Genomic DNA, 27,900 nt, shown 5'->3' on the forward strand with positions numbered 1-27,900 from the left:
AATGAAAATAAAACATCAGTAATTGAAGCTACGCAGAAAAAAACGCCCAATTGAACATTTCTAATTGCAAAGTTTGCTCTTTTGTAACCTTAGTTTTCGGGTGCAGGATTGTGAGTCCAGTTTTGCTGATGGCGATTCGCACAATGTCTGGAAAATCTTGCTCTGACGTTTGCTGTAAAAAGAAAAAAGAAAGAAACTAAAGACAGAAAAATGTAGGCTGAACTAGTTTTTACGGCTGCAGCGGCTGTTTGCTTTCTGCGGCTGGAGCACAGTGGCGAGAGAGGACGCAGAAGCCACTGAGACCAAGCAACCCGTCTGAGCAGAGGAGAGAAGGAGAGTCTGCAGAACCCACCTTCACTTCAAAGAACGCGCAGCCGAAGGTCGGCCAGCGACACACCGCCTTCAGGAAGGCAACCTTCGCTTCCTCGACGGCCATGCCGCCGTGCTTGTTAAAGAAGGCGACGATGTTCTGCAAGTGGAAGAAATGCAAACATGTAGCAGCATAAAAAAAAAGAGAAACAGGAAGAAAAGAAATTGCCCCGTTTTTTAATGAGGTTAATGGATTCCTCTCCACCCCCACAGGCTGCGGGGTGAGTTCTCATCCTCCTCCATAATGGACATATTGTTTATATATGATCGGCAAAGCAAAGTCTCATTATAAAGAAATGTCACCATGAGCCAAAATCTAACAAAACAATGTTGTATCTCTTATTCTGCCTTTCCACAGAGACCCTTTATAATCTTCTCCTTAGTCATGGAGAGATGGTTTTTTTTTGTAAACCCCAGCCCACCAGTATCAAGAACTATTTAATGAACAGCTTATAAAGTCACAATTCATAATTCTCCACAAAGCACATTACTTGCAGTACTTAATTTTGCTTAAAAACTAAGTATTAGAGCAGTTCAAACCCACTAAATCACATGTGTCAAACGCAAAGCGCGAATGTTTTAAATATAATAACACTTGCCAGTTTTTTCATTTACTTTCTGCAATAATTGCATTGAATTTCCACTAAGAAATGTATTTAATTTTCTTATTCTACATTATTTTCAATCCCACAGGGAACAAAATAACTATCCATCCTCTGTTTTTTCAAAAATGTATGTTCATCTGTATTTTACATTCAAAAATGGAGATAAAAATTGTGGTTCTTTAAAAATTGCAACTAATTTGCTATAGTACATGTATCTAAAAGCATAAGATGCCTTTTTATTTTTTGTCCGAAGATTCCTGTGACATTTGCGAGTCTAAATTATAATAATGTTTTTGGTCTGGCCTAAAAGCAAAATGTCTCCTTAATTTTTAAAGGTTGCAGACGCCTGTTTGTGATTGTAATGAGACAAAAGGTGAAAAAGTTAGAGGGATATAAACAGATATCAAAGATACTTCAACTGCAGATATTAATCTGGAAGCCATGATACCAAAATAACACCAATAAACATTTTCTTTAGTGCCGCCATTGAGGTTTCTAGTTTTACACCGAAAACAACAACAGATAAGAGAAGATCCAGCAGGCTGCATATTCCTCTTTGCCGATCTCCGAACTCCTTCACATCCCTGAATCTATCTAAACCATCAACACGCCCACAGCCAGCCTGGTCCTTCTACCTTTTTCCACTCGTTTTCAGACATGGCCTTCAGCTGGTCGGCGGGAACCAGCTCCTTCAACACCTTGGGAATCGTGGGGATCTGGTTTTTGTCACCGTTGACCTTTACCCTGAAGAGCAGAGCGGCAATGTTGACCATTTCCTCCTTGGTACAAACGTGATAGCCTCTCAGGTACTTTGGCAACTCCTGGAAAACAGAGACGCAGTTGGGGTTTGTTGCGGTAGTTTTACATGCAGTCGTCGTCAGAGTGAAGGTTCATTTTGGCCTCAACGTTCAAATTCCTTGCAGATCGCCTGTGACTCACACTGGGTCAAAACTATACATACGCTCCCAGTAACATTAGGATTAAAAACCAATTAGGAAATGGGGAGAAACCAAACAATGTTTGCAGCCACTAAACAAGATCCTGGCTGGATGTTGGACCACAAACACAAGTTTTAAGCAGATATCATTTCTGAAATTTAAGCAATTTCAAGATGGCTCAATTTTGATATTTATTGGGGAACATTTTCCAGTTGGAATAACCAACTGTGTTCAAGGTTCAACAATCTGAGATGGGATGTACAGGAGCCACCTCGCTTTGTCAACTAGCTTTGACTTCTGACCGAAGCAGAAGTCAAAGCTAGTTCCAAGACATTGCCCACCGACTGACCCACCTGGAGGTCAACCTGTCTTCTGGCATTACAACATGTTGGGCCTTGAAACCCTCTCTTCGTTTGAAATCTTCATCTCTTTTCCAATACTTTCCTCAAAAGGTTAAGCCACGTCAAGTCAAATTTATAATCAGCTAATAAACTAATAATTTAGTCTCGTGAGATTTAGTGAGACATCGTCACATTCATCTCTTACATCTGGAGAAAGAGCGGGTCATAAATAACTGAGAACACTGAACTAGTGAGCGACTCCTGCTCAGTGCTGAAACTGTTGCTTCAGAAATTTGACCTTTGAACCCACTTCCCGAGTCAGTAGATAAATATGGTCTGTTTTGTTGAGAATATTTGCCAATGTTTTTTCAAGCCGCCTTCCCAGCTGACATCCTCATTTGTGTGCGAGGCCTGATTGTATTCAAAGCAGACGAGGACAGAATCTTTCCACTGGGTGTAAAAACGAGTAGAATGAAGCCGGGAAAGCGGAGCTGCTCACTGAAACGCACCTGAGGGAAATGGAAGATAAGGTCAGCCTCGGTGTCTCTGCCGGGGATTACATTGAACCACAACTTCCTCATGAAGAACACGTGGTAGGAAATGTTGACCGGTCCACCTGCACACAGACAGAGAGAGAGAGAGAGAGGAGTCTGCAGTCAAATGGCGCCGACCATCCAAACCTTCACTCTCTGCACGCTGTGTGGTTACCGTCTTTAATCCTCTTGGCTTGTTTCGACCAGTCGGTGATTTGTCTCAGACTGTCAAAGAAGTAGTCTGCGTCGTTCAAGCTGAGAACCTGAGATTAAATAGAGACGGTTAGACAGTTCTAGCCTCATCAGAGAACTTTTTGGTATCTGAAACCGTGTGAATGGTCAGAAAACTTTGCAGTGGAAAAGAATTATGAGGATTTCCAAAGAAACACAGACGCCCTCTTTTTATCTTGTAACACTCAGGGTCAAAAATAATGGACAAATGTTGACCTTTCTTTTGGTTTTTGATCTAAACTCAAGAGATTAAACCCTAATGTTCAGTCTTGGAATGAAATTTGCCTACAAAAACCATCTACAATGTTCAACTTTGGTTTTTCTTTTTCCAGTTTTTCTCTGTCTGAATCTTCCAGGGTTAATTTTCAAAATGTGAATGACAAGAGAAAAAAAAAAGTCATTTAAATCAGGCAGAACAGTGCTGATCTTTAATAATGTAGTTTCTTGCTTAAACTTATAATTAAAATGGTTTGAAACAAACACAAGAAAAAAAAAATCTCAATCTTTTCTGGAGGCTGCGCTGGGATCACCAAATCTCCATAGCAACCAGGAGTTCACAGGAAACGATCACGAAAGGCGTGAAACTGACGGCCGAACCTTGTCGTGCGTTTTCACAAAGATGCTGAAGCCGTCGGCTGAAGCCAGCTTGAGCTTCTTGGAAATGTTCTGGATGAGATCCCGGATCCTGGTGCTGGTCGCCACCTCAAATATCTGGAGATTGGGAGGAGAGGAATCCGTGTTGACATTATGCTGACAAAGCGGATTCGTTTGACTTTGACGCGTCTCCGGCGGGGGGAGAGAGAGAGAGAGCGCGTCCCGCTGCGCACCTCGTCTGTGTCGTTGGGGAAGTAGATTTTGTGGAAGATCTGGGTGCTGTTCTGCTGGATGGCGTCCACCTCCACCTGGTGCGGCGGGAGCTTCCTGGGTTCAATCCTAAACGCAATCATCAAACGTTAATGATATGTTTATGTACTTTTGCACTGATTTGAGTTCATCTGATGGCTTGGTTTCCAATCCCCTCAGCTCCCTTGTAATTTAACTTCCTGTTTCACGTCTCTTGAAAGTCGAGCCTGGAAGATGTCGGCATGTGTGACACTAAACGGTAACATCACCGTTTTTTTGCTGCAAAAATTATTTTTGAAATACTGTGCAGGATTTGGTTATACTATATATAGAGTTCATGTTGATATGAAATCATTTTGCATTTTGGTAACTCCTTTTGCATTTTTGTAACAACATTTACAAGAAGTACTCTTCTTGTAAATGTTGAAAATGTTATTTGCACTTTAAATATCGACTATGTTAAATTCCTGTCTTTTTGTTGTTGTGTTTTTTTGGAAAGATTACGTGAAGCAATTTAAACTTCCCCCCTCACTCCCACCAACACTCTGTTACGTCAAAAAATAAAGCTTAAAAAAAAAGTGCAGTTTCGGCTCAACCTTTTGAAAAATCAGTAATTCTAGGCTGAAACAATCAGAAAAAATAAATAAATCGTAACATCCTGGAGAGACTAATACCACAATTCTTTGATCTCAAGATGAAGTTCCTGCTAGTCTTCTATGTAAGTATAACATATCAAAATGCTTATTTGTGTAGCAGAATTAAGTAGCCACCAAACATTTCTTTATTTTAGTGAGTTTTTAAAATAAAAAACTTCAAAGACATGATGCTGCCACTGCTGTAATTTCTGCTCGCTGATTAAAAGCTGTATTGAAATAATCCGGCCGTTACGGCCTGGCGTCGTCATGCAGACGCCGACTGTGAATATGGTGTATTTATAGCGGAGGCCATGCAAATGCTGCATTTGGCTGGTCACCCTGGTGCAATGTTGATGCAAGCCATTTGTGTCCACAGCCACCTCACAGGTGCAACACGTTCTGCATCACATCGCATGTTTTTTGTTTTTTTTTCTCAAAGAAAGACAACAGTATAAAAAGCATTTGAGGAACAAAAAAAAAACAAGACATGACAGTTAGACTTTTTCCTCCTCGCGGCAGATTATCAAGCGACAGCAGCCAGGAAGACTGGTGCAGACGGCTGATGACATACAGGGCCAACAGTTTCTGCGTTGGTGGTGCGGGACAAACCTGAGCGAGCTCTGCAGCCGCTGCAGACAGTCGGAGGCCAGCTGCTCTCTGCGCCGGGACTCCACAAACTTCTGGGCGTGTCTCAGGAGGGCCTGGCTGGGTGGGAACAGGCCGCAGCACAGCCACAGCAGCTGCCAGCCCTGCTCTATGCTGAACCTGCAGGCAGAGAGGAGACCTCAGTAGAGAGCGCCCGCCTGGTGTCCGGACCACGCGGCGTCCTGCGGCGGCGTGAGTGCACCTTCGGCCCGCAGATTTCACCGTATTTCACTGGGATTGTACGAGACAGGCCGACACGAAGCAGCGCATGAATACAGCGGAGGGAAAAATAAGAAGAGGTTCGTTTTGCTTTGCGAAAGTCCAGAGCTGGGTCGGACTGGAAGGAGATGGCAGAGTTTGGGTTTTGCTTTGTTTGGGTCTCAACTTTGACTAGGCCATTCCGTCACGTAAACCCGAAACATTCTTGAGGACTCATTGTAGCTCTGGTTGTATGTTTCGACAAGAAGTGTTCACCTCCAGGCTTGGAAAGTTAGATGCATTTCAGATGCATTTCTGCTCCAGCACAGCTAAAAGCACCTTAACCTGACGTCATGATGCTGCCACTACCGCTTCATATACGTACAGCATTTTTCCAAGTAACTTTGGTCTCTTGTAACCAAAGCAGCTTCACAACATGCTTGCTGTGTCTGCTTCACGGTCCACCTTAACTGATTTAATATTTCTTTCAGTGGTCTTTTCTCATCTCAATAAACAACAAATCAGATAATCGCATGATAAATCAAAACAAACTTAATCATTTCAATTTGTATGATTTATCATTTTTCTCTTTTCTCTCTTTCTATCAAAAACTGGATGATAAAAGTCTTCAGTCCGGTGCTTTGGCTTACAGAGACTTCATGATTAATTTTATTTGTCGTTTCTGCTGTTTTCTTTATTTATTTTGGAAATTTAAAATGTCTCCCGGTTCCAGTGTTAAATGTTCATTAGAATTTAAAGTTTATTAATCTTTGAGAATGTCTTCTTGCATTACGATGATATTACTTGAAAATATTATTGTTTATCGCAATTCAGAGGCAATTTATCGGCCAGTGAAATTTGTTATCGTGACAGGCCTGCTTGTCACTCCATAAAAGAAAAAAAAGAAAGACTAATACTGAAGCCACTTGGGTTTTATTCAGGGGTGTCAGCTGGATACAGATGGATACCGTACTTTTCTGACTTGTTTTTAAAACATGTGCATTCTCATCCTTCCCATTCATTTTTTTGCTGTGTTTTTTGGTTTCTCTCACAAAATCCCTGAGAAAACACACCGAGGTCTGTGTTGGTAACTTGACAAAATGTGAAAAATACAAATGTATGAATACAATCTTTCATATTAATAATAAAAAAGTGAAATATTTTAGTTTAAAAACATGCTAACTAACTATATATATATATATATATAAAGATAAAAAAAACAACAGGATGGGTGTGACTGTTTGGAAGAAAACAGGCAGAAAAAGCGAAGAGCAACCTGTTGTTGTTGCTGGTCATCTGCTTCATGATCTGGCAGTAGATCTCATCCCTCAGCGCCTCGTGTTTAGTGGGGGGGCTGAAGATCTGGTCAGTGAGCTCCAGGGGGCTCTGCATCTGCCTGGTGGGATAATCTCCCATGTACTTCAGGATGGGTGAGCCAGAGGTCAAGGACAGATAACGAGAAGCATCACGACCCGAAACCATTTCAATGATTTGATGGTAGAAAGTTGATCTGATGTTTTCCACCAGTAAACATACAGCAGAGGAGTCAGACTAAAAATCTGATGAATGATGTGAGTTGTGCTTTAAGACAGAGTTTGGTAGTAACAATCAGTTACATTTACTCAAGTAACCTTTTGGAAAAAGAAAGTGCTTTTAAGAGGATTTTTACTACGAAACTTGAGTAATTTTACTATGAAGTATAGATTCTGTCACTTGAGTAAAATGTCTGGATACTCTACCTACTGTGAGGAATTGTGAATGAAGTTACCTCAAATACACATAAAAGAGTCAAGTCAACATCTCCAGGTGTGTTTTTGATGAACACAAGGGAAAACTCAAAAGAGTCAATTTTACATAACAGAGACCCTCTAATACTCTTTAAACCGGCGACAAATCACACAAACACAAGCGCTACTGCAGCTGTTTTTTCCTTCCCAGCTGTGCAGAGAGGATATCGGTGAAGGCCAGGCAGGCTTTGTGGCTGAGCTCCGGGTTGCCCAGCAGGTTCTTGAGGAGAGGCTGTCTGATGGGCTCTCTGGAGTGAGCCCACAGCTTCTCCGGCGCTGCGTTCCTGGAAATCACCTGGCGGTTCAAATCCTTGGTGGGCTGCCTGCAAGACGAAACAAAAGGAATAAAAAAAACAAGCTTTGATGGAGATATCCACCTGCTGATGATTGAAAAAGTAAAAAAGCACAGAGCTGTGAAGATAAAGACAGAGTCCAACCTGAAGTACTGCAGGGAGAAGTCCTTCAGCGAGGCGGGAGCTACTCTCTCCACGGTGCCCATGTCTTTCCTGTTCGCCTCCACCAGGTTCTTCCTCTGGTTTGGCGACAGGTTGAGGAGGTTCTTTGGGAAAACGAGGAAAAGTTATTTTAGGAATCATCTGAACTGAGGGACAATAGAAAAAAACAACAGAAGCTCTGATGAGCGGTCGGTACCAAGACTTCGTTGCTGGGTTTGCTGAGCGTGGGCAGGATAAAGATGGCCTCCATGGAGACCGCGCCGGTCTTTTTGGTGCTGCTGCTTTGACCCTTGATCCAGCCGCGCTGCTTGGAAAATTCCTCATCCTTGATGAGAATCAGCAGCTCTCCTCTTTTAAAGCTCAGGATGGTGGGGTCATCTGGGGAAGAGGAGGAGGAGGAGGAAGAGAGTCAAAAACAGATGTTTTCCTATTTTCGCCCAGCAAATAATCCATTAAATTGATTTTTTTAATTTCATTTTTGGGTTTTTGAACATTTTAGGAAAAATCTGGGATTGTTTTTTTGTCAACAATTCTCTCATTGGGTTTCTGTAACTAAGAGATGAGAGAATGCCCAAGGCGGCCATCTTGTTTTGCGACTTCAGTTTATTTGGACTTTGAATTCAGGTCAACTCTACAACAAAATGTCATGGTTAGGCTAAGATTTTTTTTTTCAAACAAAAATAAAGTCCAAATGTTAAAAGAGTACAGCCATATTAATACAAGAACAAAGTTTTAATGTACATAAAGTCAAAAGAATATGAGAATAAAGTCTTGATACCTGAATAAAGTCGTTATATTGGCAGAATGAAAGTAGTAATTTTAACAAAAATACTAATATGAAAAACAAAAAATTGTCATCCTTAAAACAACTTTTTTCTCCTAGACCTAATTTTAAGACATTCTGGAAAAAATACTTCTTTAATTTGCTAATATTAAAGTTATATTCCCGAAATGAAACTGGCCGACCTCCAACTCACAGGACAGATGATTGAAAATAAAAGCCACTTTTTAACAATATTGTCTGTCATTTGTAATTTCCTTTTTTTTTTTTTTTTTTACAAAAGAAACCAAGAAAAAAAAAAAACAATTAAATTGGATCTGGAATGAAAACAATTGTAGACTATATTCTTAAATCATTATCGCCTGGCCTTATTTAAAAAGAACTGTGTAAAACTCCAGAGGAGCCGGCGCTCGGACCTTGGCTGCTGACTTCTCTCAGCGCCACGGCGTATTTGGAGCGCTCGGTCAGTCCGCTGAGGAACATGGTGATCAGCTCGGACATGTCTTCAGCAAAAGATCCGCTCAGGGTGAAGTCTCCTTTCAGCGTCAGCAGACACACGGCGTGGCCCGAGGTTTTACCCTCCCTGAGCAACAACAACAGAGAGACATGGCTACCACCAGGACTGAAGCAAGACCTGAGGAGATTAAAACTCCAAAACATCTACAGCTAAAAAATACTGCCTACTAATCTGTTAATTGTTTAATAAATGGATAGCTTTAAAGGTGCTTAATGAGTTTCTTTTCTTTTTTTCCCATAATTTGAACCCAGTGAAGCTAAAAATGCCGCTCGATTTCCGAGTAAAACATGCTTACAGATAAAGAGTTTTTCATCTTAGACTCAAAATGCATATTTTTGTACAGTTTTGCCCTAATTCCTTCTGAGTGTGATATTCTTTCAGCAAAAGAGCTTTCTTTGAATCCGTATACTCTGATTAACAATTAATCGATTACTAAATTAGTTGACGATTATTTCAGTAACCAATTAATCACAACTAATTCAACTCATCACAACTAACACGATTAATCGTTTCCGCCTTGGTTATGATTTTCAGTGCTTTAAACTTGACACAATGTTCTAACTATGAGTGAAACTCTTATTTTGTAAAGTAAGACAGGAAGTGGTTCTTTAGTTGCCTGTTGTGTTGACGGAATCAACTAATATGGATTCGTCACAAGGCAAGCTGGGCATGTAGGAATGACTTGTAAGCAGTGTGGGAACTGGCTAACAGTTAGCCGCTAACAATGCTAACCTTTGTAGCTTCCCATCAGTATAAAATTAAAGGGCTATTTCGCAAAGATGTAAGAACGTACACAGACTTTACAGGAATTAACACCAAACCGTTCTCATAATTCCTGTCTAGCTTTTCAAATGTTTCCACTGGTATGCCGACGGTTCATCTCTGCTAAGGAACTACAGGTCCAAAGCCCCATCAACAGGATCTCTACAAAATATAAGTCAGGACTCAAAAATATCACTTCTACTCAGAAGAAACATGTTGGTTAAATTAAAAGATTACATTAAAGCCTAAACTGGGAACTAATAATTTTGGGCTTAACTGTAAAGACCGGCCAGACCTGGATTGGTTGTTCTACATGCATTACGAGTCGGATGCTTCACCCATTTCACCCATTTCACATTTCCTTCAGCGTGTCCGCTCCTGTTTCAGATCGTCCTAGCTGAGGAAGAAGCGTCTCTACCTGACGGTGTTGACTCCTGTCACTTCTGGGAAGGACAGCTCCAGCAGCCTCTTCTCCCTCTCATCCAGGAACGTGATGCCGGTCCAGTTTATGGCCACAATGAATTTACTCTTTGGCAACGGGGGACCTGGAGACATAAACACAGGACACATTCAAGAGTGATCCACATTCAAGAGCCTTAGATCCTTCTGTCACATGAAAAGAAACTAAACTAAGCACCCAAATTATATTACTATTATCAGTAAGTAAATTAATTAATTAATGGTCCATCTGAGCTGTTATCTCAGGCTGGAGTCATTAAACATCCAACTTGAATGAATTGGAAAAACAAGACTTGGGTGTGTCTATATCTACACAGTGCCTAAATTTGTTTTAATCATAAGTTCCTAAATTAATCTTGCAGACAGTTAAAGAAACACTTTCATTCTAGACTTGAAGTCAAGTAGCACTAAAAGAAGAAGTGAAGTTCATTTGCATGGAGCTCAAAATATATTTTTTGACACTTTTGCTGTGAGCTGATGTAACACTTTCCACTTTCACAACGCAGTAACGCTAAGCGACGGCGCCAGTGCTGTACAACCTCTGATCACCTGAACAGGACGGACTTTGAAAAGGAGAAAGCATAACTAAGAATGTGTAACTTTTAGATACCGACATTGCTGAGGCCATAAAAACAGACACGTTTATAACTTCTTTCATTTCTAGTTTTACCTGGCTTCACCTGACAAAATGCCAGATTATTCTGAGAGCCTACTGCAGGTGGCAACTCCTGTAAAGGTAAATGTAATTGTATTTATATAGCACAATTTCAGCAGCAAGGCAATACAAAGGGCTTTACGGGAATTAAAAGGAACTGTAAACAAAATAACAAACCAAAGGAAAGAGCAAGAGAAGAAAAATAATCTAATGTTGATCTAATGTATGTAAGCTAGGTGCTCCTGTTCAGGTTTGCTAAGTATTCTCTGGTCTAATTCCTTTTCTGGTTTGGAAGAATAGGAGTCTAAAAAGTAGTTGCTAAGGTAGTTTTCTGAATTCTAAGTTCTAATCCCTGTTCTGGTTGCTAAATAAGTGTAAGTAAGTAAGTATCCTCTGGACTTCTGGGATGCTAGATAAGTATAAGTATTCTCTGGACTTTCTAAGTGTGCTCTAAATTTATAAAAGTAATGAATACTCCACAGTTTCTAAGTAATAATAAAAACTAAATGTTCCTGCTCTGGAAGAATTTTTTTTCTGGATTCTAAGTTCCTTCTAATTCCCTTTCTGGGTTGCAATAATAGGAATCTCTCTGCATAATAACCCAGAAGTATTATATAAATATATAAAATACTTCTGGTAGCCTGTAAAACTCCCTTGGAGAGTTGAAACACTTTATTTCACTATTTTACTCTCTCAAGCTATTTTTATTGTGTTTGTATTGAAATAAGGAGACCTGGAGACTCGACGAAGATCACATTTTGAAAAACTAATGACAAAGGTTGTCCTACCCGACTGCTTGGTGACCTCAAAGAACCTGGAGAAGAACATGGGCCACTTCTCTTTGGAGTAGTCAACCACCTCCGCCTTCACCAGGTCCGCTTTTTGTCCAGAACTCAGGAAGGTGCTCTGGAATGATTTGTGTCCATTAATGGCTGCTGGAGGATTTGTTTTTTTCATTGCTTATCATGAGGATCCCAACCTGAGCGTGAGCGGTGTGGATCATCTGAACCAGTTTGGGTTCTGACTTGGCCTCCAGCAGAGAGTTCTTGATGCAGTCCTTCACCGTCTCCTTCACGTTCTCTGGGCGGCTGTCTGAGCCGTGCTGGATGTACAGGTGCTTAGCAGCGAGCTCGATGATGTCGTCCTCCTGCGGAGATGGGACAAAAAAAAAAACAACAACAACTCAATGTTGAGGCAAAACTTTGAAGAAATAAAGATGCACCGATCTAATATCTAGATTCAAGATGGATCTTTGTGCTCTGAGTGACACCGTTCTTTATTTATTTTACATTATATTTAGAATTCCTAGTTGCTCTTTCTGAACCATTTGAAAGGTTTGTTGCAGTTTAATTTTTACTGGTTTGACTAAAGTGGTCAAATTACTGTTTTTGTCAGTTTCTTTATTATTTATTTTCCATTCTTTGTTATTCTCCTAACTGCACTGACTGAAGAGCTTAGCTCTTTTTGCACGTTTGACCAAGCTTGTGACGCTATTGGTGTGTTCTAGTTCTTTACCTTTTTGAAAAAAATTGGAGTGTCTTATGTTTTAACCATTTTTAAATGAACATTATGACAGTTTTATTAATGATGATAGATGATTATTTCCATAATCAATTCAACTGACTAATCATTTCAGTCCTAGAGAAAAAACAATAAGTATGAACTCAAACCCTCATTTCTGTTTTTCTAAAAACTTACTAACAGTACACTCTGGAAAGAATGGTTGATCTCATCAAAAGCCCCAAACGAGTATAACATCCATGCCAATGATGAGTGTATGTAAGCATTACATTACAACAGAGCCCACCTTTTCAGTCTGGTACTCTCCAAACTTCAGACCGTGGATGATCTGCCTGTAGATGAGGTCAGTGCTGATCTTGTCCTCCTTGCAGTCGTGCCAGGGGGTGAAGACCTCCTTTCGGAAGATGAGACGCCAGGGAGCGTGCTGCTCCTGGCCGCCCCTCCTCTTCACCTCCTGCTCGCACTGGGAGATGGCGTCCATCACGTGCTCCCGGCCGCTCCCCAGGGCCCACACCTTCAGCAGGAGTCACCAATAAATCAGTAACTAAAATCAATCACATTTTATCTGCTCAGCAGTCATACAGAGGTGGAAAAAAGTTTTGTTTTTTTTTTAAAGTGGGGACCTCAGAAAACTTAAGTAGAAAATTTGAAAAAAAAATTCTGATAAAAAAAAAATCATCATATCTAATATATGTTTCAATGATTAATATAAAGGATAAGTTTAGAATATTTATTGACATAATCAACATTCTGTTTGGCTGCCAGTCAAATTTATCAAGCTGCTTCACTTCTCAAGCCAGCATAGCTTAGCTAACTAAAAGTCAAACGGTATGGAGGTAGCATTATGTTAAACGAATGTAATAATTATTGAGAATGGAGAATAAAAGTGGGAAAAGCATTCTAAAAGTTGATGTTTCTTTACATATTCTGTAGCATTGCCTGTTTGGTTGCAAAGAGGGGCCCCAGCCGGTGGCTAATGCTGTCTGAGGGGCCGTAGCATGGAAGAGATCGGGAACAGCTGGCTCAGAGCACTGGCTAATTTTTCTAGCCACATTATTAGCCTGTTTAGCTTAGCATAGCTTAACTGTACACAACTCTATTACTAGCGCTGTGGTGCTAACTCTATTCAACTTATCAACTTACAGTCAAAATTATTGAACCATTATACACTAAAAATTGCAAACAACTGTTTAACTATCCCTTTTTATGCTTTTTTTCTTATCATTAAACATTATATACATCAAACTGCCAATTGGACTAGAGATGGAAATTAGCCACTTGGCTAAAAGCTTATGTACTTATATGTTAAGGTTTAATATGTAATGATCCATTTAAAAGAAAAACTTAAAACAACAATAAATTAAATATTAATGACAGTTGTAAGACAACAAAAGGAACATTTCTGGCATAAAACCCTAATCTACGTATGATGCGATATGAACAAACTGATTGGCAGCTCTGCTACCCCAGATTCGTTTACCTTTTCATACATGGCTACGTAGAGAGAGAAGCCAAACGTGTCGTTTAGCTTGATTTTATTGGACACAAGTTGGCAGACTTCTTTGGATGTAGTTGCAGAGTCGACAGGAAGGTTAATGGATCGTCCATCCAGCAGCGCCACAGACACCAACATGGGCTTCTTTGTCTTGGTTGCCTACGAGATAGCAGAGAAATGACCAATGGAAATCAATCACACAAGTTTCCTGAAAATCCTTTACAAATGACATAGCATTTGTAAAAAACAAATATATGAACATATGCAAATGGATTTTAGTAAACTTATCCAGAAATATGCATCCTTGAGATTATAAATGTCAAAAAAAACCAACTAAAGTGAAAGAAATCTTTCTGGTTGGGTCTACAGCAGAGGTAAATGTTTTTAATTATAAAGAAAGTAAGAAATTGTTATTGTTTACATCTGGAAATGTCGCATGCGCACAACACTGGAGGACAAAGAGGACCATTCTTTTACTTTCCGTGGTAGAACAATTTCGTTTATCAAAATGAAACCTAGACATGTATACATATTAGGTATTATTAATCCAGTGCAGCGCACAACAAGTGATCATTTGAACACAACGGTAGTTAACTTGCTAATTTAAACTCCTCCTCTACCTGATCTGCTGGAGTTGGTGTGGGTTGACTTTTTTTTTAACTGAACCAAAACACCGAATTCTGCATCACATCTAAATGTTAAGGCTGTCAAAGTCAAGCTAGCATAGCAAACCTCTTTCCTTCTCCCTTGCTAATTTTTTTTCAAAATCAAAATTTTTCATAGATGTTATCTAGTTGTCATAGTGCTGACAATTAGTATTAAAAACAGTGCGTTCTTTTATATATCATGTGTACATTTAAGATTTAAAGCAATACGTTGACAACTTGTCAGCTAAACCAATGGTAATATTGCCAGAAAGCAGCTTTTTGCCCTCTAGCAGGGAGCTGATGGCGTGGGTGATGTTACATCTCAACGTGTGTATACTGTATGTCAATGAAAACATAAACCCCTCCCTCAATTGGATGTCAGATGAGCAGCAAACGTAAGCAGGTGAACATGCTTCTACTGTACTTAGTGAATGGACTGCATTTATTTAGCACTTTGCTAATCACATAGTTCTTTCACCCCTGGAGAACATGAACACCTACACCCGTTTGCTCTTCCTAGACTTCAGTTCAACACATCAGTGAGAATCTCACCCAACATACAGCATATTACTGGGAAGGCTCAGTGACATCCCAGTAAGGGAAGGTGAGTAAATGCAAAATGTCATCCCAATTCCTCACAAACTTTTACGGGTCAACAGTGAAGAGAATCCAGAGAAACGCCATCATGATGTGGTTTGGGAACAGGAAAGTTCTCCATGGTGTCATTAAAATAGAGTTTACTGGCGGAACCTCTCTCCCCTCGCTACAGGATATTTATATCAGCCGGGTCACGCAGAGAGCTAAACACATCAGAGACCGAACTCAGCCACAGCACTCATTGTTCTCACTTCTGCCTTAAAGCGGATGTTACTGACGTAGGAAAGCGAGAACTGACAGGTTAAAAAACTGCTTTTATCCCCAGACTATCAGGCTTTCAAACCCAACGCAGTTTAAGTGTTTGAAGTTTTTAATTTTGCGTGACTTTCTATTCTTTTTTATTTGTTTTAACTATAACAAAGGGAAATTGTGGAGTACAAATTTCATTGCCGAGTTTGTTTTTGAGTTTAATAAAGTTATTTCTATTTGTGTTCTTCTCACTGAGTCACAGTCATTAACAACACAGGTTTTCTGAATTGTAGGGTTTTTTTACTTGGGTCACATGCAACTTTGAAATTTGGGACATTTTGAATACAATCCCCTAATAAATATGTGCGTTTGCACAAAATGTGTTAAATTTTATTTCCAATCACCTTAATATAAAACTTGTCATCTACTGTACATTAAGTTGTTGATGAACTAAAAAAAAAAAAAAACAACTCATGCAAAAGGACTACGATGCAAATGATTGACGTTTTTCTTTATGAATAAAAACAAAACTGTTTAAGGGAAACAGTCAAATATTCTCTTAGATCTAATTTTAGTCATGTAGAGAAGCAAAAATATATTGTTTAAACGTAATACACTTTTAAATCCTCCACAAAATTAAAAAAAAAACATATCAGTACCTGCAGCTCTAGCCAGGCTGGAGGCTCCCCTCTGGCTCCGTTTGACATGGTGCGCCGCAGCCTCTCGGCTAAGTGGGAAGGAAACCCTCCAGGAGCAAAACGGATAAAACTTTGAAGGTACTGACGAGGAAAAAAGACAACAGACAGTCAACAAGGCATTGTTTTTCAGCGGTGGTGACATTTAAAGCTGAGGCATCGAACTTTTACAACAAACAAACAAATGATTTTCACGTATTAGTTAAAACTGTCACCATGTTGTCACAGTGTGTTGCTGCTAAAGGCTGAGCTCCTTCACCTCGTCCCAGTGCTGCTGTAACCTGTCTGATGAAATGCACCGCTCCTGGTCTTACCGCTGTCAATCAAGCTTGCGTACGCACTGTTAAACGTGCTAATGGCAGAGAAACAACTCACCATTACAGACAAACTGTTTGTCTGCAGACGTTGGTGGACATGCTAATGTTCATGGCTAGCATTCATGGCTATGCTATCAGGAAAAAGCTTTAGCGTAGCAGAGAGCAAGAGAGAGGATGATTGACAGCGCAAAGACCCTCGAAGAGAGGCTCTTATTTGATGTTTCTGACTGAATGGAGTATTTCTGTAGATGACAGCGGGAGCACTGGGAGAAGGCAAGGGAACTTGCTATCTGTCTCTTACTCTCACTATGTTGTGACAGTAAGAGACAAATAGCCAAATATTTTTCTTTTTTTAAAGGCACATGCTGCAGCTTTAAGCAGTCGGCCTACTCGTGTTCCTTACTTTTAAGAAGCGCTCACTGGGAGGAAACACGCCCAGGCAGAGGGACAGCAGGATCCACCCACGGAAGTAGCTGTTCCTGTTGTTGTTTTCATAAAGCTGTTTGCAGATCTGACAGTAAATCTCATCTCTGTGTTGGAGACACACACACACACAGTCGCACATTAATTTTATCAGTTCTCCAGAAGGAGCAATTTCAAATCAGACGTCCTGGGACGCAAAGAGGCAAACAGCTGGAACCTCAGGTCAGGCCTGATGATGCCGTATCCCACGATGTAGTGGACTTTTTCAAGAGACGTCAGGGGCCTGTCCAGGGTGGGCCCTTCTCCGATCATGACGTTACTGTCCTCACTCACAGTCTGCAGCGTGGTGGGCTTGGACACCTCCGTCAGGTCATCGGACTGAAAGAAACGAAGACGAAACAGGAGTTAGTGCGTCCATGACGACCGTCGGATGAAACGCCTCACCTTCTGGCTTCTAGCCTGACCTCCTCCATGATGATGGAGGGCTTCCTCATGTTCGACACGGGCCGTACGTTCACGCTTCCTTTATCGGGGAGGACTTTTTTGTTTCTGGACAGCAGGTCAGTGAACGTGGATCCCTTTCTCGCTCGCGGGCTGCCTTCGGGCGCGGTGTACGACTTCAGGTTTGGGACCGTGTCGGTGGGCACCGTGGAGGGCTTCCTGTTTTTTGACAGGAGGTCTGTGAAGATCGATCCCTTTCTCTTCTGGTCCGGCTCCTCTGCGATGACAGCGGGTTCTGCCTCTTTGTTTTTCCTCAGCACTCTCTGAAAATGAGCAAATTTCAAATATTTATTTGAACATTAGCCATTTTATAGCGCAACCAAGTAACTATGATACCTTCAGTTGCTGTATATATCAAATAGGACTTAAAAGAAATTTAATTTCGTATTTAACACCTTGAAATTGGGCCTCTGTCTCTTTAAAAGCTCCTGCTATCTCTGAAACTCCACCTTCAGGAAGCCATCACAACATGGCTCCTCTATTAACCCTTCAACAGCGTTTTTACCAGCATTTCACCGAGAAGTAAGTCCTGTAATGAGCTCAGCAGATGTGCAGTTCCACCAGCTGTTTGCTAATTGCTGCTGGCTAGTCTGAAGGAGCTGAGTGAGGGATTCACAGTGGGCTGCTCTGTGAAGCAGAAGCTTGGAAACTGCAACGGTCAGGATGAGTTGAGCCTCTAATAAGGCGTTGCTACATCGACCAAGGTGTTTTGGACAGCTGAATGGTTGCCACGGAGATTAAAGGATTTCTCAAACATTGATGAAAGAATCAAAGCAACACTCCAGGTATGTTTTTGATAAAATAACAACATTATAAAAAGTTGTAAAGCTCAAAAAATACAATGTTACCTAATACTGCCCCTTTAAAAGAAGTGAAACCTTTCCAAATTCTTCGCCTTCTTGGAGGGAAACATACCTGATCCAGGCCCACCATGTGGCTCAGACGTCTATCCTGCCTGGAGATCAGGTCCTGTGGGACGTACCGATCCCGGATGGCGCTCCCCTGCTGAAGCCTGCTCATTCTCTTCGGCTCGGGAAGATCTCCCAGAAATCTCAGAATGATCCACCACACCGTCAGCGAAGCCTGGCGAAAACGCGACAAACTTCAGCTACAGGCTAACAGGCTGAAGCAAGTGAACTGCAGACGTTTCAGCACCATGACATCTCCTTCGTCCTCATGGTAGAGCAGCGGCTGCTGAAGCCTCTGCCGGATGTAGGTGGGCGTGGCCGCTCCCTGGAAGTGAATGGAGGCGAATTTGGAGAACGAGTACTGATCCAGGTCGTCGTAGTCCTCCTCGGGAAGCTCGTCTTCCAAGGGAATCTCGTCGATGTCTATCTCCTCGATTATGGTCCGTTTTCCTTCAATGTTCTGTAAACAAAAAAAAGCAACAACACATGAATCGTGATCTAACGGACCCACCTTGGCTTGAGAAGAGAGCAACCACGCGAGTGCCGAGAGTCTGAACCTCGAATCCGACGGGAGCCTGGCCCTCCTGCCCTCCGACCACCATGTTGGGCAGGAAGCCGAAGATGTCGTCCACCATCTCCTGGTCGCTCATGTTGGCAGCCTGCGCTCTGGCCTCCGTCTCTCTCTTCTGCCTCAGCACTTCTTCCAAGTGCTTCTGTTTGGCCAAGATGGCCCGCCGTTCTTCTTCCCTCTCTTTAGCAGAGAGGTGCATCTAAAAGAACAGGAGGCACAGGATCAACAACCTGACAGAGAAACATCGTCTTTTTCAGTTAAATTTCTAAATCCAACGCAGACTGACAGGGATGGAACGTCAATATCGCTTTAAATATGCATAAAGGGAGAATCATGGAGGTTCAGATCTTCAATTCAGTTCTATCATTGGCCCTTTCTGTGTCACATGTCAGTGTTGAACCAATGAATTCATTAGATTTTCTTTGGATACTTCAGGTTTACATACAGACAAAGTTCTTAAACATATTAAAAAGAAAATTATACCATACAGGCTAAAATATTTGCTTCAACATCTCAAGTTGTACCTCATTTGCAGGCTTCTTATAACCATCTATGGACTTCTTGCATAATTCTGTTGGATATTTATCTCTTCTGCCTACAGAATTGGTGGAGTTGATTTAGGTTTGTTGTTTTTGTTTTTTTTGCCACAGACTCAATATTAGGTCGAGCTGTTCGAATTTAAATGTTTGTTTCATCCATTCTAAAAGCAGCTTTGATGTTTATTCAACAACAGACCGAAACACCTAATTCTGTCCACGTTTAAGACATCTTGCTGTTGATTTGAGCCCAATTAAGTTGAAGAATTTTGAGGTCGTCTTTCTTTCTGTGTGTGTCTCGTGCGGCTTAAGTCACTGCTTACGCTGCAGAGATCGACTGGAGAAATGTTCCCGTACTTCAAAACTTTGGCTGAAGCGGTGTTTGTAAGTCCAGTCTCAAGTGCAGAGCATGAAATCAAAAACCCTGAGACGTTTCATTATGCACAAGCAGGTGAACAACTCAGGTCCATGCGGACCAGTTGAAGGTGGAAGACCTGTGTAATGTAAGTGAAATCGTTTAATTTAATTGTTTATATGTAGTTCCTGTGGCCACGGTCAGTGGTTTTTGTCACTACAGAGAAAAAGCTACATGCCTTCATTTGCTTGATGTGTGACGGCAGGATGTGGATTCCCTGTTCAGCTTATTGAATAATAGTTAAACTGTAAAATTATCATTTCAAAAATGGACCGTGGGACGACTTTTTTGACCCAGCCAGTGAAAATGAAGGAAAACAAAAACATCCGACACCTAGATATGTGGAATTGTTTAAAGTAATGATCCTGGAACCTGCAGTTGTTTAGAAACGGGTCCATAAACCGCTCCCAACATGCGCAAAACCATAATTCCATATTCATAATCTTCTCTGACGTGTAGTGAGTTGATTTCACTATTGTTCTGAATGTTGGTCAGTCCTGTTAAGTCCTATACATTCTAGCAAAAAAAAAAAAAAGTCTCCGGCAGTCAATCATGATGATTTATAAGAAGATAGCAGGTCTTGGATTGATCAACATTTAGGATTTAAGTGTATGAATTAAACTATGTAAGCCTGAATATATGAAAAAAAAAAGTTGATTTAAAGTTTTACATCAAAGTCCTGCTTCTTCTTCCCTGCAAGAAGATAAAGTTCGGGTTCTTTAACTTGAGCTTACGTCTCTCTTCATCTTTCCGATGCGTCTTCTTGCCAGCATGCCTCTGGTGTGGGCCTGCAGCAGGATCACTGCGTCTCTCTTGCGCTTCCACTCCTTCCTGGCCAGGTGACCTCTGACCTGCGTCTGCAGCACCAGTGCAGCGACCCGCTGCCTCTTGTAGTTGAGGTGGATGTGACGGGAGCGGGCGATAGCCTGCAGCCTCGCGAAGCCCAGCTGCACCTGAAACCAGAGCAGGACTGGAGGTTTAACGGACGCTGTATGGCAGCGAATACATCGGTCATTAATGATTCTTCAGAAAGCAACCCACCACTCTGTACAGCTTCCTGCCTTTGTAGCCTCTCCAATATTTCTGAATGACAAGGGCAGCCGACCTTTTCCTCACAAATTCTTTCCTTTAGAGGGTATGAAGCAACGTACAACTGCAATTAGGCCCAATTAGGCCCATCACAATAAACTTTGCACAATAAATTGACCCAGTAATTATTGCGATAAACGATGATATTGTTGCTGAGACATTTTCATACTAATAAGTGGGGTTTTTTTTTTTTTGTTTTTTTTTTTTACAAAATTCAAGTTTAACACTGGAACTGCAAAATATTATAAATATCCAAAATAAATAAAACAATCAAAAACAATTGAAAGAAAACAGAAATAAAATTGAAACCATAAATAAAACTGATCACAACGTCTCTGTAAAAACAATATTAATCATCAGAACAGAGTGCATTGAGCTCATTTTTATTTATCATGCAATGAATTGGTTAACTGCTTATTGTGGCAGGCTAAACAATCATAAAATCACACATACACAAAAGAAAACAATCTGTACGGATTTCTCTCATACCTGAATTTGTATCCTCTCAGGACTTTTTGGATCAGAAGAGCTTTTACATTTAACTCCTTTATTCGCTCCAGTTCCAGCATGGTGTCATGGAAGTCCTATGAGAAAACAGCAACATTATATATATATATATATATATATATATATATATATATATATATATATATATATATATATATAATTTTTTGTCATGGGGCCCAAGATTCCTGGCGGCGAATACAATGTTTATTGCCAAAACATTGTATGCATTTCTATTGCAGAACAGGTCTTAAATTTAATTCATAATGGTCTTAAAATGTCTTACTTGTCTGGACAGATGTCACTTGGATCATTTTGTACTAAACAGATTCATTTGAGATTTGTGGCCTTTAGCATTTCAATACCATCTTTAACTTACAACCACATTATACTCAAAAACAGAAGTATTCTGCATCAATTAACAAATGTTTTTAAAGCATATTGACTTAAAACTTGAAAAATGTGATTCTTAGTTTACTGAAATAACTTGTTAAACTAAACCCATCCATCCACGCAAACTTAAGGATTCACCTTGAGGAAAATCTTTGTCTTGCCCATCTTCCAGTCGCCTTCTCTAGCAAGGACTCTCTTACAGATGCTCTCACAGCAAGTCTCCTGATTTTCCTGTTTCACAGCACAAACATGGTCTTGTATTAAAAGGCAAAACGGGTCAAGTGGAGAATTTCAACATGGCCCAACTCACGGTTTTGGGGTCACAGACGGAGGTCCTCAGGAGGACGCGGTAGCGGTCCAGGAACTCGCTGAAGGTGTACCGGACCGGGTAGCCGGCCTTCCGGATCCTGATGGTCTCCATCATGCCGGAGTAGCGCAGCTGCCGTATGCACAGCTCTCTGTCAAACAGCTGACACAACAGAGTTGTTTTACTAACAGTGAACGGGTCGGTTACCGCCGCAGAGGTCCCTTCAGGTCCAGGCTCGGCTCACCATGGGCTTCTTGAAGTCGTTGGGTTTGATGCAGCGGATGAAGAAAGGCTGACACACGGTCAGGGTCTTCATGAGGGAATCCAGGGACTGACGGAACTGGCCGGACAGAGTCGGAACGCGCTTCTTGCCGTCGGAGGCTTGCTGTGAGGCCAACAGTGAAAGTCGCACATGCGAAAATGAGCTGCATGCTAAAGGAGCTTTGCTACTTTTACTTGGCCGTGTTTTTTTACCCGCAGGCTGTTTTTGGGCGTGTTGATGATCAGCTTGGGGTTGACGCTCTTGACCACGTTGGAGTTGGATGTCAGCTCGGCTTTGAAGGCCTGTTTGAGGAGTTTGTTGGTTGACGTGTCCACCAGCTGGATCAGGTCCGAACTCAGAGTGTCACGGTTCTTCTCGAGAAAACCTAGAAGGTGGGACGGTAAAACCGCGGTACAGGTTACACAGATTTAAAACATACAGAGAGATTTTGTATTTTGTGCTTTTTCTGCTGTTCCAATAATTAATAATAACAACAACATATTAAAAAAAAGAATGTGCTTTTTTAGACATTGTTGTCATTTTATTTCTCAAAAAAGTTTCAAGAGACACAAAATAAACATCCTGCATTGTAATTACACAAAGCAAGTTTTTCAGGACAAAAGAAATTGCAAATTTTTTACGTTGTCAAAGAATAACTATTCCTAAGTGAGTCATTAAAATAAACCCAGCAGAACTGTAGCGGTATAATTAAGTTTCTTTTGTATTTTATGAAAGTAAGCCAAAATAATTAAGAAACTGCAACAAAAAAAATAACATACAGACATGATGCACTAGTATAAGTTCTCTTATAGCTTATCTCGACTCCCGACGATGTGTATCTCATTATTTCGTGAACGTGCTGTTATGGAAGTTTAAAGCTATGCAGAGAGATAAATACTCCTATTAGCTAGCACGGCTAAAAGCAGTTAGCAGATCTCTTAGGTGGTTTTCGTATCGGTGTCGGAGACGTCGCTGTGGATCATTTTTCAAATGAATTTTCTAAGCAGTACCTTTCGAGTCATAGTAAACCACTCCTGCAAAGTGTTGTATCCCAAACTGGGTCTCAAAGTTGTTTTTGGGAGGGATGTAGACTTCGCCTTTGGTGTGAAACTGATTCAGTTTCTGGAGCATGGAGGCGTCTGTGCCCTGAAAAACGAACCCCCCGCCCACAAAAAAAAAAATTAAAACCTCTTTAGCATTCCGCACGGCTGCGTCCGGAGGCTTTTAGAGGGCACAGACCTTTGGGAAGTTGCTCTCCTCGTCGACAAGAGCCAACACATTCATGGGCTTGTTGGCCAGCGTGTCCAGAGTGCGCTGGTTGTCCAGGTAGTCGATGTGCTGCCAGAGGATGCCCTCGCGGGCGTACTCCTCCTGCTCCAGCTTGAAGACGTGCTTGACGAAGAACTGCTGCAGCTGCTCGTTGGCGAAGTTGATGCAGAGCTGCTCGAAGCTGCCGGAGGGGAACGCACAAACGTTTTACAGGGAAACTTTTTTTAAAAAAAATAAATCAATAAAAAAATAAATAAAAATTCACACTTGAAAAGGAAACTCCACCTCAAAAAAGAGAGCTGTGAAAAGATCCATGAACAGGTATAAATACCCAAATGCTAAACATTCTGGTAAAATGTGTCGCTTTGTATTTGGGCAATTTACTGTTTGAAACAAGGAACAACAACTATTGGCAGTAACTAAGGAATCTGTCAAGATGAAATAACTAAAAGCAGAACCAGAAGATTTTTTTTCCCCCTCCAAATTGTAAAAGAAAACACTTATAAGATCTCAACCAAATAGGCAGAGTGTAGAAGAAATAGAATCTGATTTTTGTGAATTATGCGCTCCTGACATGTTTCTCTTTTTATGTCATGTTTTCTATTGTTTGAGGTGGTTCACTCATCCAGTTTTGTTGTATTTTGTTATTGTTCTCAGCTGAAATAAGTAGTGGTCCATAAATAAAAGCCCAGAAAGGAAATATGGACAAAAAAAATCACTGTTTCCATCCTTGAATATGTTAAATCTTAAATTAATGACTGTGATGGAAATCTGTCTTTCCAATAAAAAATAAAAAAAACAATATGAAAAAAAAAAAACTTTTTGGGAAGTTCAGACATTTCTTTCCCAACTGGAAAGAAATGAAGTAAATGCCAGATGAGCTTCAACTTTATCCTGCAATAAGATCGTACGCTAAAGGAAGGTAAGAAACCAAAACCCTCATTTAATTTCAATTAATTTCAATAAGGCAGCAGGATTATATCTAAAGATCCAGCAGCAAAACCAAACTAAAACAGTTGGGGTAGACAGTGACCTGTTGTTGTCGAAGTTCTCAAAGCCAAAGATGTCCAGCAGGCCTATCGACTGTCGAACCGTGTCCTCGTCATCGGGCGGCTTGTAAACGGCGTCATTAATTTTTGTCACCACCCAGATAAAAAGTTTCCCATAAATAGCCTGGAAAGACAAATAACACAAAGAATTATCCTGGCAGCAACTCCATTTAAGCAAATTTCTCCAGACTATTTCCTGTAATGCAGCAGAGTCGGTAAAACTTATCGACATGTTCACAATATACATCATGCAGATATTGGCATGAAACGACTAAGCGATCCGAGTGTCTCATCTCTATTAGGAGTTTCTGCAGAGACACAAAGATTCAAACCGTCACGATAAGCAGGTGGAGGGACTTAACATGGAAAAACTTTGTTTCTTTATTACACCTAAAATGAAGCAAAAGCCGGAAAGCTAAACGCCCACGGTTTAATGATGGAGCTAGAGTGGAAACCATTTGGCAAAACATTTCCATATCAGTTGGATTCAAGTTCTCCAGCCTGACTGGCAGGATTTGTTCAGAAAGATTCATTTAATTATTGGTCCAGATACAGAATTTGGCTTTTACTCAATGTACCTGAGGACAAATATATCTAAAACGAACTTGGAAGAAAAATGATAGGCCAAAATGATGTTAGCAGCAGGTAAAAAAAAAAAGTAAAATTAGAGCCCTCTCTACCGAAGGAGGAATGTTATGAACTCAAAAGAAATTTATGAGATGAAGAGGATTACTCTTTTAATGAGCTCATTTATGGAAGGATTTATTAGCATTTGGAAAAAATGGGCATTATTTGTCTCCAAAACCAAGAATAATGAAGGATCAAAATGATTTTTAAAATTTTTTGAAGATGATCGTTTTCTTCTTCTCCCAACCTTTTTGGTGTGGACTTCATTTTTTTTTGTCTTGTTGTTATCCTTTTAACATCCTTCCTACTCCATCACATTCCAACAATAGATGCTGTGCCTGTTCACTGCGTTTGCATTAGTTGGTTTCATTTGTACGCCTTCGATGCGTAATTTTAAAAAAAAGCAGATTGTTTTGAATTGCCTTTGTCTCAAGAAATGCTTTCATGTTTGGGCCATTTTGAGAAAATCCAATACTTATGTGGAAGTAAATGAGCTGCGCTCTGCTTGCGTGCTGCACACTCATCTACTGAAATGGCCCAGTCAAAGTCCAGACCCAACTCCGAATGGGCATCTGCAGCAAAACTCGAAAACTGATGACTAGATTCTCATCATCCACTCTGACCGAGGCAGAAGTGTCCTACAGTGTCCGACGTTTCTAAAGATAACGGTCAATACTTTAACAGTTACTTTCACAACTATCCACCGCTGTGTAGTGGGTCGATGACAGAAAACCCAAATAAAAAAATTTTAAAAAACGCCCTGATGCTGCTGGTGGAGACGAGCTCAACGGGTAGGAAAACGTGGGGGAGGAATTGGCCGTTACCTTGACAAAAGCGTCCCTGCCGTCCAGAGCCTGGTCAGAGTTCAGAGGTTTGTTGACGGTGTCCCTGGCGGTGGTGACGGCGCGTTGAGTCAGACACTTCTCCAGCGCTGTAGGATCCACCTGAGGACGCGACGACACGCATTCAGGAAAGGTCTCGGCGGCATCGGCTGAGGGAAAAAACGTCACCTGCCTCCAAAAGCTGGCTGGCCATGCTGAAGTGGGAGGATTTGGCGACGCTGCAGCCCTCCAGGTTGCTCATTATGACGCCTGAAACCACACGGAGAACTTGAGCCCGGGGGAGCGGAAAAGAGAAAAAAAAAAAAAGACTCAACAGGAAGAATTTGAGAAATGCGTCATCTCCTACTTTCAAACTCCACGTTGCCCAGGTGGAGGATGGCGGCCAGCAGCTTGGAGATCTCCCAGGAGTCGGTCTCGGTGAACGTGAGGATCTTCAGGGCCGAGCGGAAGTGAGCGTACTCCTTCACGTCGTCTCGTCCTTCGCAGCTGGTGCAGTTGCCCTGGGAACGAACACGTGTTATTCTCGACTCGAGATCCTTTTTTACGAGTGCCTGAGGACGGATCAGAACCGAACCATGGTCAGGTATTTGTACTCTGCAGCCGTTCCGAGGGAAAGAATCTTCTTCTGGTCCGGAGCCATGCCCATCAGCATGTAGTAAAAGATGTGGTAGTTCCTTTCCTCGGGGGCCTGTTGGTGAACCGGAACGCTCTTTAGCCCAACACAAACCGACTCAAAGCTCCGCGTCACACCAGGAGACCCCTTCCCACCTGACGACACACTCTGGACTTCTCCAGCAGGTACTGCTCCACCCGGGCCCCCTCGATGGACCCGCCCTTGGAGAAGCTGATGTCGATGTACTTCCCGAATCGGCTGGAGTTGTCATTGCGAACCGTTTTGGCGTTCCCAAAGGCTGAGAGGGAAAAAGTAAAGATAAAAAATTTAAATTGGATAAGAAGAGTGAGGACGGGCCTGCTTCAGAGGCGCTTTCCCATCGTTCCCCCCACTGACCTTCCAGAATGGGGTTGGCCTCCAGGATCTGCTGCTCGATCCACGAGTGCTGGCCGCTGACCGCAGCCAAGAACTGCAGCATCAGCTTGGTGCTCTCGGTTTTTCCTGCTCCGGACTCTCCGCTGGTTGGAGAGGTGTCAGGAATTACTGTTGAGTCACTCGCAAATGACTGTTGCATATTATATATATATATACAGTATATATATATATATATATATATATATATATATATATATATATATATATATACCGGTATATATATATTTTTTTTTCTTGTTTGTTTTTTTGTTGTTTTTTTTGCCTGAACATGAAACGGTCACTTTTATTTTGAAAATGGCAATCTTATGATCACAAGAAAAAGAAAATCAAACCTAGTGTTGAGAAAAGTGTTTGCCCGCTTTATAATTTATCTCTTTTTTTTTGCTATCCATCACATGTAAATATTTCAGATCAAACTAATTTCAATTAGGGCTGTCGACGTTGACGTGTGTGACTAATCTAAAAGGTTTAATGCGTTAATATCACATATCACATAATACAGATTAATCAAATTATCTATTTTGACCCAAAAGCCTCTTTTTGTACTAGTTGCTCCAGCAAAGTCTTTCAAAATGTCTTGTTGAAAGTGAAATAGGATTTTCCGGCCAATATTAAGGAATTATTTATTTAAAACATGCTTCTGTCTTATGCTTTAAAGACATAAGATAGGTACAGTTGAAATAAGTCAGTTTTGCCTTGTTTCAACTGTACCAAGATATTTGCGCTTGAAACTAAGCCAAAAATACTTTTGGTTTTTGCAGTGTACACTTTAATTACGATAAAGAGAACCATTTTGTAATAAATAGTTCATACTAAAAAAATGCCACAAAAAAAAAAGTGTCAAAATGAGAAGCTTCAGGCACGCCTTCAACTTTATCCGT

General features: G+C 41.1%; 1 protein-coding gene across 1 annotated transcript in view; it reads right to left on the reverse strand.

Moving 5' to 3' along the window:
• Positions 1 to 27,900, reverse strand: part of myo7ba (myosin VIIBa) — a 33,923-nt gene that overhangs the window by 611 nt on the left and 5,412 nt on the right. Inside the window, exons 6-46 of the mRNA XM_032573227.1 lie at positions 26,981 to 27,102; positions 26,740 to 26,882; positions 26,546 to 26,659; positions 26,318 to 26,471; positions 26,144 to 26,220; positions 25,954 to 26,073; positions 24,487 to 24,626; positions 23,424 to 23,634; positions 23,195 to 23,330; positions 22,397 to 22,569; positions 22,167 to 22,307; positions 21,926 to 22,084; positions 21,754 to 21,846; positions 21,208 to 21,302; positions 20,671 to 20,755; positions 20,364 to 20,582; positions 18,665 to 18,877; positions 18,355 to 18,567; positions 18,115 to 18,282; positions 17,163 to 17,462; positions 16,916 to 17,076; positions 16,679 to 16,805; positions 15,923 to 16,042; positions 13,756 to 13,929; positions 12,562 to 12,789; positions 11,734 to 11,901; positions 11,543 to 11,660; positions 10,059 to 10,185; positions 8,778 to 8,944; positions 7,777 to 7,958; positions 7,563 to 7,684; positions 7,294 to 7,448; positions 6,615 to 6,768; positions 5,105 to 5,260; positions 3,845 to 3,950; positions 3,615 to 3,728; positions 2,962 to 3,049; positions 2,763 to 2,869; positions 1,610 to 1,795; positions 353 to 469; positions 89 to 172 (exon numbers count right to left, since the gene is read on the reverse strand). Of these exons, the coding sequence (XP_032429118.1) occupies positions 89 to 172; positions 353 to 469; positions 1,610 to 1,795; positions 2,763 to 2,869; positions 2,962 to 3,049; positions 3,615 to 3,728; positions 3,845 to 3,950; positions 5,105 to 5,260; positions 6,615 to 6,768; positions 7,294 to 7,448; positions 7,563 to 7,684; positions 7,777 to 7,958; positions 8,778 to 8,944; positions 10,059 to 10,185; positions 11,543 to 11,660; positions 11,734 to 11,901; positions 12,562 to 12,789; positions 13,756 to 13,929; positions 15,923 to 16,042; positions 16,679 to 16,805; positions 16,916 to 17,076; positions 17,163 to 17,462; positions 18,115 to 18,282; positions 18,355 to 18,567; positions 18,665 to 18,877; positions 20,364 to 20,582; positions 20,671 to 20,755; positions 21,208 to 21,302; positions 21,754 to 21,846; positions 21,926 to 22,084; positions 22,167 to 22,307; positions 22,397 to 22,569; positions 23,195 to 23,330; positions 23,424 to 23,634; positions 24,487 to 24,626; positions 25,954 to 26,073; positions 26,144 to 26,220; positions 26,318 to 26,471; positions 26,546 to 26,659; positions 26,740 to 26,882; positions 26,981 to 27,102 (6,037 nt within the window). The remainder of the gene's footprint in view (positions 1 to 88; positions 173 to 352; positions 470 to 1,609; positions 1,796 to 2,762; positions 2,870 to 2,961; positions 3,050 to 3,614; positions 3,729 to 3,844; positions 3,951 to 5,104; positions 5,261 to 6,614; positions 6,769 to 7,293; positions 7,449 to 7,562; positions 7,685 to 7,776; positions 7,959 to 8,777; positions 8,945 to 10,058; positions 10,186 to 11,542; positions 11,661 to 11,733; positions 11,902 to 12,561; positions 12,790 to 13,755; positions 13,930 to 15,922; positions 16,043 to 16,678; positions 16,806 to 16,915; positions 17,077 to 17,162; positions 17,463 to 18,114; positions 18,283 to 18,354; positions 18,568 to 18,664; positions 18,878 to 20,363; positions 20,583 to 20,670; positions 20,756 to 21,207; positions 21,303 to 21,753; positions 21,847 to 21,925; positions 22,085 to 22,166; positions 22,308 to 22,396; positions 22,570 to 23,194; positions 23,331 to 23,423; positions 23,635 to 24,486; positions 24,627 to 25,953; positions 26,074 to 26,143; positions 26,221 to 26,317; positions 26,472 to 26,545; positions 26,660 to 26,739; positions 26,883 to 26,980; positions 27,103 to 27,900) is intronic.

Source organism: Xiphophorus hellerii, chromosome 9 (assembly GCF_003331165.1).
Source record: "Xiphophorus hellerii strain 12219 chromosome 9, Xiphophorus_hellerii-4.1, whole genome shotgun sequence".
NCBI classification, from domain to species: domain Eukaryota; kingdom Metazoa; phylum Chordata; class Actinopteri; order Cyprinodontiformes; family Poeciliidae; genus Xiphophorus; species Xiphophorus hellerii.